General features: G+C 39.7%; 2 protein-coding genes across 4 annotated transcripts in view; one reads left to right on the forward strand and one right to left on the reverse strand.

Moving 5' to 3' along the window:
- LOC135210260 (major facilitator superfamily domain-containing protein 6-like) overlaps window positions 1-12,040 on the forward strand; it is a 70,709-nt gene that overhangs the window by 37,948 nt on the left and 20,721 nt on the right. The gene's annotated exons all lie outside the window — the stretch shown is intronic.
- The window catches only part of LOC135210261 (isocitrate dehydrogenase [NAD] subunit beta, mitochondrial-like), a 91,557-nt gene that overhangs the window by 1,751 nt on the left and 77,766 nt on the right, over window positions 1-12,040 (reverse strand). For both annotated transcript variants that reach the window (XM_064243128.1, XM_064243129.1), the window contains exons 3-6: window positions 5,660-5,943; window positions 4,556-4,862; window positions 3,760-3,969; window positions 3,356-3,511 (exon numbers count right to left, since the gene is read on the reverse strand). In XM_064243128.1, coding sequence (XP_064099198.1) covers window positions 3,356-3,511; window positions 3,760-3,969; window positions 4,556-4,862; window positions 5,660-5,943 — 957 coding nt within the window. The remainder of the gene's footprint in view (window positions 1-3,355; window positions 3,512-3,759; window positions 3,970-4,555; window positions 4,863-5,659; window positions 5,944-12,040) is intronic.

The following is a 12,040-nucleotide window of genomic DNA, read 5'->3' on the forward strand; positions in this document are numbered from 1 at the left end:
ACTACATGCCATTTGGGAAATATTGCTCTGTAATGAACAGTGACTAAACACTGAGTACCGAGTTTTTTCAGCATATTCAAACATATCTATCAATCATTTGGTACCAATATCTGCAGTCTCAAATGTTCCTTGACTTGCAGTGTTTTGTCCTCTAAACATGAAACAGGATGGCTGCAGCACCCACCACCTGGATCCACCATAGGATCCAACCACCCTATTCACTGTTTGTATAGTCTGGATATGTAAAAGCAATGCTCACAACCTCCTACAGAACCAAAAGTTATGCTAAAGAAAACACTTTAATAGCTTTTAAAGTTCATAAATACAAACCTCTACCTTTTACTACTGTTCAACACTTGGTTGCAATGGAAGAACAGAACCAAAGAGAAGTTAATGCATAATTTACCAATACCCAGAAAGTACATTAAGAGTTAGGAGACTTCACATACATTATGTAAAGTAATAGTATATGTATACATAATGCCCCACCAGTATTAAGCACCCGGCAAACTTTCAATCTCAGCATGGAAATATCTTCACCTGTTCTTTAATGAATAGACTCAACTTAACCTGAAAACTGCTTGTCATATTAATCAACTGTACCAATCATCATTTGCAATGTACACGTAGTCCTCTACATACAAACTTCACTTAAAACTTTCAAATACATAGAATTCCGCATCCATCTGATATATAAGCACATATGTTTATTTAATTTAATTCATTGCCACATTTTCAAGGAATGTGTTTTGTTTACTATAAAATATATGTAATATATGTATAAAGATAAAACTGTCTTGATGGAAAGCCTTATTAATACACGGTGCTACATACACTAAGCTAACTACAATGCTGGATGCCTATGCTTACTTTGACTTACAAATCAGTTTAACTTTAACTAACAAATCAGCTCTCAGCTCAGAACCGGTTTGTACATAAAGAGCTACTTGTACTTGCAGTAATATTGAAAGTGACATGAAAAGCAAACATTCAGAAATATAAACACACAGACAATTAGATCAAGAAATGCACAGAAACTGTAATAAGCAGAATGAACTGTACCTGAAAAACACAACACACCTTTGACATCATAATATTGCAGTCAACACAATCTACAATAGAATACATAATGCAACCTGATATATACCATGAGACCTCTATATAAATTTATTTGAGGACAAACATGAAAACTTGAACATGAAATTAAAGGTATCAAAAATAAATAAAAACTGCCTAATCTTTTGTGATGGTAAAATATGTTACAGGTTCTTAATATAAAAACCTTTCTAAAATCCGTTGCTAAATTTAAAAGAATAGAAACTTCCCACTGAATTATTACGTATGCACACCAGTCTCAAGTTAACAACTCCAAAATTCTATTTTTTAAGCCTTTTCAAGATTCCTCGGGCTGGGACTCAACCGTGGTACAACAAGCACACACAGGTCAAGCTTCTATTTATAAACCCAAGTTTTAATATATATACTGAAGCGAGATGGCCACACCTGAGCCTTCGCATACAGATACCTTAGTTTCAGCTACTGACCCCATTTAATTCTTCATGCTGTCTTAACCCAACAACAAAATGCGATGGTGGGGGGAATGAAAACTTATAATGAGACAAAATGACCAAAATGAGCACACTTACCACTAATGCAACTAACATTCAATAAAAAGATTCATGTAAGGAGCTGAGAAAAGCTGAGAACCAAAGACAACAGTAACTGCAGCAGGTGAAATATGTTGTGCAAAAATCACTGACAAAAACTCATCAAGAACACAGCAAATATTAAAAGTTATTCTAAACAGCCTGTTACACTCAGCAAAGATAAAAAAATACAAGGAAAATTTCGAAAAACGGTCTGTGCAGTACAGCAAAGGCACTGCAAATGAAATTAGCTGCTTACAGTAACACAAGAAAGGTAAAAGAGAAGTACTACAGTATGATAAGCAGAAAATGACGAAAGTAAATGATCTATGATATACGGTAAGCCATGTATGGCACATCACAAAAACAGAGAAAAACACTTGGTGGCCCTGGTAAGAACAGCAGCACATCCACCGTATAGCATGACACACATAAGAATGATAGATATCTGCCTCATGGCCAAAAATTGGCTGACAGAGTGCACCAAGATCTTTCTACCTTTTAAGTTGGTGCACCTAGATGCATTTTTTTTCTAAATTTAGGCTATCTATAAGAAACTGGTTTGTTAAAAAAAACATAAAATACGCAATGAGACCCAAAGCTTCAATATGATTCTCTGGCATGGAATTTAAGAGCAAAATCAGAGGTGCTCACGTGAGTTTAGTTTACCAAGCTCATTCAAAACCATTTCTGATTTCCAGATTTCAAAATCATAAAAAATCCTAAATTTTTAAAATTTACATACATTTACATATTTGTTTATTTGTTAATCTATGTTTTCTTGTCCAATAACTGATCTCTACTTTCTGTACTTCTTATTACCTCCTGTTACTTCTTCCAAATAAACACCATACTCTTTGGAAGCTTGAACTTCAAGTCAATGGCACCTGTGGGCTTCTCACATATGAATAGAGCTTATCTTCTGAATATTATTATGTACAGTAATATTAATCCAGAAGAGACACAAAACCCTCCAGATTCTGTATGTATGCTAATAATCCAGGCCTTTTCCCTGGATTGAAGTACAGTCAAAAACCACTAACAGAACTTTCTGACTTACACATAGGATTATATCTAAAGCAATCCAGATTGGCCAAGTAGTCAGATTAAGCAAACTCCTGATACCGAGGAATTATTTCCTTCAAATTCTTACTCAGTTTCATTTCCTCAAACAATGAGGATAGTGATCCCAATTAAGCTTAGAAAGGGGTCTCCTTTATCCTCATTCTTACTGAATGTGATTATTATTAAACATAAGACTGATTTAAGAAGATCACCAATTCACATTTATATATGTACTTTCAAAGGGATCACTTAAAAAGCTGTGACATTTAATAATAAAAACATAATTTGGAAAGAACATGTTTAAAGCAGTAAAAAAATTATTAATGTTTGTGATTTAATGAAAACAGTATTATGGTGCGACCAAACAAAATTACTTTAGCATGGATTTACACACGATTTATACACAATATAAACTTTCAATTTTCTTACTTGTAAAATTGAGTTATTGAACTAAACAAATAAAACCTAATAACTATGACCCCTTCAAATTATTGTGCTTAAGTTACCTATAGTACATATACGTGCAGACTTGTTTTAGTCTTACTATGGTGAACTACATTACTAGAGTGCCACTTATAAATGCCAAATTACCCTCAGTAAAATATTATGCATGCATGCAAACTAAAAATAAGTTCACTCCTTACCTTGCCAACTCTAATGACTCTGTCAACAGCATTCTTAATCATGTCACCATAATACTGAAGATTGACATGTCTTAACATATTAGCAGAGGCTAAAAGCATAGCGGTAGGATTGGCCACATTCTTACCAACAGCTTCACTGAAAGTGTGCCGCGCACCCTAAAGGTAAGACAAATAATAGAGACTTTGAATTACACAATGAATAACTAACAAGAAAATATGTGAACCTTTCAACTCAGATTATTTTAGTTCCTTACTCAATTTTTCTGAGGAACTGGTGATATACACTAATAGAACTCCGGAGTAAAATGAACTGAACACACCTCAGGATATTATATAAAATAACAAAATCTTGCAAATGATCCTCCTAAGATGGAAGCAGTTTAAAAGAATACTGTAAAACTTACCGGTTCAAAAACAACAGCACTACTGGAGTAGGATGCACCAGCCACAACACCAGCACCTCCAACCAGACCTGCTGCCAAGTTATCAACAATGTTTCCATACAAGTTAGGCAACACCAAGACATCAAACTGATGTGGATTAGATACCATTTGCATGGTGCAGTTATCAATGATCATGTTGGTGAACTGAATATTCGGGTACATGGCAGCCACCTAAAATACAAAATAAACCTTTACAACTCGACTCTTAATAATTCTCAGCACAAACAAATTACTTTTACTTAACCTTTAGTGTATCCAGGATTTTAAATTCAACCCTTAATATTGCTCACCTAACAGTATTTTGTCACATTTCAAACCACATTTAAACAGGTGAAACTATGTGATGTACTTATTACAAATTAATAACTTCAACTAATTTTTTTTTTACACATGCAAGGAAAAGAATGAAGGAGCATGACATAACTGACTAAAAACAAATATAGCTTGAAATATCACTAAAGGCACCAATAAAGCTAAAGGCATCTGGGAGGTTAATGAGCCTTACTGGCATGTAGGAGACACAAATAAAAGAGGTTTGTTACTTAACTGGAAATAAGTCTGAATTTCATTATATACACACTGCTGCTAACTAGCCAGCTGTCAATTTTCTTTAAACTACTTTCAAGAATGGCATCTAGGAAGAACACCAACAAAAATTTGGCATTCTGTTGAATGATGAGTTGGTGAATGGATGATCAGAAGGTGGAAATGAAGGTGTAGATCCAATATGAGTCAATTTCAAGCTATAGAAACTCACCTCTTCACACTGTTTGAGAAAAAGTCCATCTCCAAGCTTCATAATATTTGCTTTGTGGACGGCAGTTACTTTTTTCCGGTTATTCCTAGTAGCATAATCAAATGCAAATTTGGCAATTCGTCGACACTTGTCTCGAGTCATGATCTTCAAACATTCAACAACACCAGTAACACTCTCATGTTCCAGAGCAGAATACTCTCCTTCAGTCTGCTCACGGATAACAATCATGTCAACATTCTTGTGACGGACATTTAGACCAGCAAGTGACTGCACATGGACAACATTTGCATACAGATCGAGTTCATCTCTGAAATTCAATGATTTTCATTACTTTTATGTTAATCATGCTATTGTGAATGCTCTGCACAATTAAAATTAGTTGCCTCTCTAAATTTTAAGCATTAAGGGAGCCTACACACAATTTTGAAAAACTTGCAAGAAATTCTAGGTTCTCAAGAATGGGGCAGTTGACTGGCTCTGCAGACTAGGCTAGGCTACAATAACTTGAGGAGGTGCATGCAGATAGATGTTTAGGGGTCCCCATAGGTTCCCTCAACTTCTATCAGACTTATGGATGAAGAAACCGTCCGACAAAAGAATCTATCTTTCCTGCTGAAGTGGTCTATGATAACACTTCCCTCCTGGGGCAAACTGACAGTTAAAGACTGAAGTTCTTAGACTCTGCCCAAAGGAGACGTTTCTCTGCTAGCATGAACAGATCTCTTGGTTTTGTGCCCCATTGCCTACTTTGTTAGAAAGAGAGGTTGAATTGTTGGAGTAGACTGCAACTGCCCTGTTTCTGAGAAGGTGCTTTGCTTGCATAAGACCCTTCCAAACTGCCCAAAGCCCTAGGTTGTTTATATGTAGCTTGCTAACCTGTACAGTCCAACTCCCTGATAGTTGAATGTTTCCAAGATTAGCTACCTTTCACCAAGTTCATTGACCATCTTTAGCTCATGTTTAAGGATACTCCTACATAAGAAGCTCTGATTTGTATTTCTGTAGGAAATAAGTCAATAACATTGTCACATTATTTTCAAACCATGAGATGTAGCCACTAAATGGAAACTAATATATATTTTTCTACAAAATGGAAGACATTACCTGAGTTTCATATTCAAGGTCTTGAGTTCTCCATCTGAGCTATGGTCAGGAGTAGCTAAAATACCCTTCAAGCATATTCCATTCCTCCTGATACTCTCAACAACTTCATCTAAAGTTTCAGACCTCTTGGAATAGAGCTCTGTTAGATAATGTTCCTCAAAGTCTACTGGTACCCCAGCATTCTGGAAAACATCGATGACAACCTGGCACAGCTCTGGACCCACGCCATCACCTGGGATCAAAGTTGCAGTAGTTCGGCCTTCTGGTTTACTTACAGGGACTTGCTGCAATGGTTAAAAAGCATTATAGCACATTAAACTATAATAAAACTATTAGTCTGCCGGAGACACCATTTCACTAATTCGTCACTAACACTAATACTACAAGAAATACGTATTCTATTTGCCTTAAAATGATATTGTTATGATACAATAAAGTTTGTTCATACTTACCTGGCAGATATATATATAGCTGTATTTTCTGAAGTCCGACAGAATTTAAAAAACTTCCGACACACGCAGTGGTCGGCCAGGTGGTTAGTACCCATTCCCGCCGCTGGGAGGCAGGTATCAGGAACCATTCCCATTTTCTATTCATAATTTTTATTTCCACTGTCCCCTGAGGGGAGGTGGGTGGGTACTTGATTATATATATCTGCCAAGGTAAGTATGAACAAACTTTATTGTATCATAACAATCTCATTTTGTTCATGAAAACTTACCTGTCAGATATATATATAGCTGAATCCCACCGTTGGAGGTGGGAAGGGACAGAATAGAAGGATTTTGGGAAACAAATGCATGCAGATGATTTACATCTTGGTCCCACCTGTTAGCATAGCCGACTTCGTGATTACTGTCACCCAAGTCTGCTTCTGCTTTACTAGAGTTGCCAGCGAGGTAGAGACCTAAAAAGCTGGTGCACTCCAGATGATCTGGTCAACGGGGGCGTGACCACAATGTGACTAGACCATATTGACCATACCATGAGGGCTAAGAAGTAAATATATATATATATATATATATCACCACCTGACCAACCTAGCCAAAAGTTAAGGGGTGTTTTAACTAAGGCTTAGAGTTAAGAAGTCGCCGTTGTCGGCGACTCAACAACTAAATTAAGAGCTCTTCCTAACCATTTTCTACAGGATAGGATGAGTGGTACTTCTTGCCCCCAAGATTGTGTCTGCAGACACGTATGGCCCTAGCGAGCAGCAGATCTCATATGCCATCTTCACATCTCGCAGGGAGTGTGAAGTGAACACAGAGTTGCTTCGCTAAAACATGGTACTCAGGATGTTGCTGAGTGCCATGCTCTGTTGAAATGCTTCCGAGGCCGCGCCCTCACCTCGTGAGCATTCAGATAAAAAGATTTCAAATCTTTGTGCAAACACAATGAAGGAGCATTTTTGAAAGAACTCCTTAACACTAAAGCCAGGGTGTTCTTCGATATGGGCAAGTCTGGTCTTTTTCGGAACACTGCAGATTGCCGAATGACTTCGACTTTCTTGAGTTTTATGTCGATAAAACTTGAGAGACCTGACAGGGCACAGGACTCTCTCTGGCTCCTGCCCACTAACTTGTGCCATCCTTGCTTCCAAGCTCCTGGCCCAAGGACAAAACGGGTTTCCATTCTTAGGCCACAACGAAAGGCTTAGAGAGCACACCGCCTTGTGTTCTCTAAAGCCAAAACTTGTGACGATGGCTTAAAATCTCACTAACCCTCTTTGTCGTATCTAGGGTGGTTAGAAGAAGGCCTTCCTGATCACATGCAAGAAGTTAACAGGTAGGAGAGGTTCGAATGCTTTGACATCAAGAACTTCAGGACTACGTCTAAGTTCCCATATTGAAAGCTTCGATCTGGACATGCACAGTCAGTCCGTCTGTACTAAAGTCAGGTGACCGACCAGTTGACCAGTCAGACGAATCAAGGACAGCAAGGCTGTACCCTGAAGACCATAAGGCACTATTCTTCGCTGAAGGATGAGATGTCTGGACTGCCTGGGCGATTCAATCTAAGCAAACCTTGGGGTGTATCAACGCAACCCAACGTCGTCAGCGAATCAACTCCTGACTCGAGCTTCTGGTGCCAGGAGAAAGGAGCAAGGAGCAAAAAGGCGATTCAGTCCCGAAGGAAGAATGCCTGACAGTCCAACCTGGTCTCATGTTACACGATCATCGGGGGTGTATAAACGCAACCGACTTCGTCAACAAGAAACTCAGGGCTACTATATGTCGCCTGATCTCGCACGAGTGTCTGACTCCGAGAAAACAGGTGAGACAAAAAGTAGATGGTGAGCGAGTTTCGAGATTCCACAGAACTCAAAGATCGTGAAGGGCTTTGTGTTTGACAGACGCAAATCTCTGAGCCCAAAAGCCGTCAACAACATATTTGCGTATTCTTTAATAGTTGTGACTGCCAGCTTATCCCATTCTTCAGACGGAAATGGAAGACGGTAATCTTATTCCTGTCAACATCTCGATAGTCTGAACGTTGTCAGATCAGAGCGGAGAGGTTATAGGTACCTTTCGAGTTAGAGTAGACCGACTCTCTCGGATAGGGTCCTTGGAAAGTGAACTAGGAAGGATGTGGCCTCTGTGAATCCAGGATCCTGAAGGCCAACATGGGGCGATCAGCGTCATTGTCACTCCCTGTGACGTCATAAATCCTCATTACATTTCCTAAGCGATTGAAAAAGGGGAAAAGAGACTAAACATCCATCCCCGTTTAATATCATAGGATGGCGTTTAATGGTACCGATCCCGGATCGAGAAAAAGGGAGCAGAGAAGAAGAAGCCTCTTCGTCCTCAACATATCGAAGAGAAGAATGAAAGGGCGTCCCTAAAGTCTCCACAACTCTCAACATACTTCTAAAGAAAGATTCCACTCGGAAGTCAAAAGTTGCTGCCGTCGATCGAGACGATTCGTACGGACTTTTGCAATCCTGTAACGAACCTCTAGAGGATCGTTACATTCTACGCCTGTTGTTATAATAGGCTCTTTCTCGTAAACTCGAGCAGGGACCGAGAGAAGATACTTCTTAAGATATGAGAGAGCTGTGGAATATCAGAGTTGATGTGGACCACTGGTTTCCAAAAAACTCGTTTCGAGGACTGGAGGGACGACCGAATTGCATTTACTTCTTTCAGATTAAGATCCAGGACATCTGAAACACTATCCAGATGTCCGGCACCTTCTTTCTATCATGATGCACTGAGAGATGTTCAGAATAATTCCTAGATCTAGAATAATATTTCAGTTTCCCGGTAGGAAAAAACTGTGGTCTGAATTGCAGTCTATTCGGGAAACAAACTTCTTCAGGAAGGAAATGGTCCCAAGCAAGCTCATCCATTCCCTCGCCGAGTATGCTTACTTCCCTATAAGGCTGCGCTTTGCCTAAGCAGGAGAGCATATAAAAGTGCAATGTTGCGGTAGACTCGTAGTTCTATACCGTGCGGGTAACGAGCACCGAAAGGATTGAGATAACTCTGTTGAACATAGTAAGGCAAAACGAATGCAACGTTTATTCATTCACGTAAGAAATCCCCTCAATCTTAGGCTAAAGTCCGTGATTGTAGGACAGAGATACAGTTAGTCAGTCAATCCCGCAGGAGAGACGTAACCGCCAGCACAGAGATACGGTTAGTCAGTCAATCCCGCAGGAGGAGAGAGACGTAACCTACCGCGCATGACAGCGCACGATCTGTTACTGGCTCGGTTGGAACTTGGACAGTCCAGACACAGCAGCAGCCAGCAGCTTACGAACGTCGTCTCTTAACTTTATGTCTGGGTTGCCATCTACCCTATTCTACGAAGAAATAGGTCCGTTATTTTTTTGAGCAAAAAGAGACTCTCAAGCTGGTATATTTAAGCGAAACAGAAAACGCTAAATATATAGATGCGTTTGTGTCGTCAGAACACTACCATACAACGGTAAAAGATAAATCGGAAACTCCTGGAAGGCTGCAGGGAGTAACGATTAAATGTCCTTAAAATAATGGACAATAGACCTCTCGGTTGCCATCCGAAGAGGTAACTACAGCAAGCGTGTATGACTTGAACCAACCAGTAGAAAAATAACGCAAGGCAAAATATTTTATTAATATCACAATAAAGTTTGTTCATACTTACCTGGCAGACATATATATAGCTGAATTCGGAAATACAAGCTACATATATCTGACAGGCAAGTTTCATGAACAAAACTTAGAGAATCGAAGCAGACAGCTCAAGCTTCTTATGTTATTGGACATAAGCGTTCATTGACGTAGTCTACAAGTCTATTTCTTGTACGAGTCTGCGAATGACGAATGAGAGCTCTTCCGAATCTTGTCAATAAGAGCTTATTCGTTTTACGCAATATCAAGTTAAAGAGATGTTTGTCAATGAGAACTAACCCATTTACGGGACAAAGAGATATTTTGTCAATGAGGGGATACCCAACTTACTTGACAAAACGATAGTATATTGTCAATGGGGGAAAGTCACTGAATTGACAAAACGTAATCCAGGAAGTCGAGCATTTTATTTTTCCGATTCCCGTCTCAAACGAGAAAGGGGCAAGAATCCTGTTAAGAGACAGGGCTTACGGCAGGTAGAACGACGATGTTCAATTCGGCAGCGTAGTCCCGACTAGAAACTAACAAAAATCTATCATCTGAAAAAACAAAAACCCTTTCAGATGGGCTAAAAAGCTTGAACAAAAATTATCCTGGGAAGAGGAAGAAAACTCTCCAACCAGCTTCCTCTCCCGTATCACAACTAATGCCTGCTAAAGCTTAAAATTTATTGGCAGTATGGCAAAGGTGGCAAAGGAAGTCCTGTCTTGCGCTTTCCTGAAAAGCGTCCTTTTGATGAATGCCTTTGCAAGAATCCTACTGAACGTCGCCGAGACGTCGAGCCTTTACATAACCCGTAACTGCCTTATCGCAAAGTCTTGACTGCGGTAGAGAAAACGAGATCTTCCCTTGAGCTCCTTAACTCCATCCACCTTTGCGAAAAGCAATATTAATATTGACAGAGACCTCTTGAATTCACGAAACCGAGGTCTTGCTGGGTTTCGAAGACGAAGTTGTCTGTTCACTTTAAGCTTCCTCCGAAGCACTGCTTACTTCACATTCTTGAGGCTCAAATCTTAAACAAGAGCTTGAAATATGTTATTGTTATTATACAATTAAGTTTGTTCATACTTACCTGGCAGATATATATATAGCTGTATTTTCTGAAGTCCGACAGAATTTCAAAACTCGCGGCACACGCAGTGGGCGGCCAGGTGGTAGTACCCATTCCCGCCGCTGGGAGGCGGATATCAGGAACCATTCCATTTTCTATTCATATTTATTAATGCCACTGTCTCCTGAGGGGAGGAGGGCGGGCAATTTAATTTATATATATCTGCCAGGTAAGTATGAACAAACTTAATTGTATAATAACAATAACATTTTGTTCATGCCACTTACCCGACAGATATATATATAGCTGAATCCCACCTTCGGATGGTGGGAAGAGACAGAATAGGATTTTTTAGGAAACTTAAATTAAGTAGATGATATACATCTTGGTTCCTCACCTGTTTGCAAAGAGGGACTATGTGATTACTGTCACTTAAGGCTGCTTTTGCTTAAATCAGAGTTGCCAGCCAGGTGGAGACCTGTAGAGCTGGTGCGCTCTGGATGATCCTGTCAACGGGTACGAGGACCTCAACGTGACAAGACCATCGAGGCCATACATATGAGGGCAACGAAGGCAACTGACCACCACCTGACCAACTATTCAAAAAAACCCTTAAAACTAACTAAAGGATGGGAGATCTTCACATAAGACTCACCACAACCTAAAAACAACAACAAAAACTAAAACTAATCCTAATCCAACTAAGGGGATAGGGAAAGAGCTACTTCCGGACCCCAAGACTGTGTCCGCAGAAACGATTGGGCCCCAGTGAATTACAATCGTCATAAATCGTTCTCACATCCCTTAGGTAATGTGAGGCGAAGACGGAGTTACTCCTCCAAACCAAAAGGTGCAATCAAGAATGTCCTTGATTGACATGTTCTTTTGGAAGGCAAGAGAGGGTACGACAGCTCGAACTTCGTGAGCTTTCACTCGTAAGAGGCTCAAATCAGTCTTCTGGAAAGATGAATGAGCCTCCTTAATGAGTCCCTTAGAAAGAAAGCAACAGCATTCTTCGATAAAGGTAACTCCTGGTCTCTTCACAGAGCACCAGAGATTACCTGAGGGACCTCTTACCTCTTTTGTTCTATGTACATAGAACTTGAGAGCCCTGACCGGGCACAGGACTCTCTCTGGTTCTTGGCCCACCAGACTTGACATACCCTTGATCTCGAAAGTCTTCGGCCAAGGATTCGAAGGATTTTCATT

This window comes from Macrobrachium nipponense, chromosome 39 (genome assembly GCF_015104395.2).
Source record: "Macrobrachium nipponense isolate FS-2020 chromosome 39, ASM1510439v2, whole genome shotgun sequence".
Taxonomy (NCBI): domain Eukaryota; kingdom Metazoa; phylum Arthropoda; class Malacostraca; order Decapoda; family Palaemonidae; genus Macrobrachium; species Macrobrachium nipponense.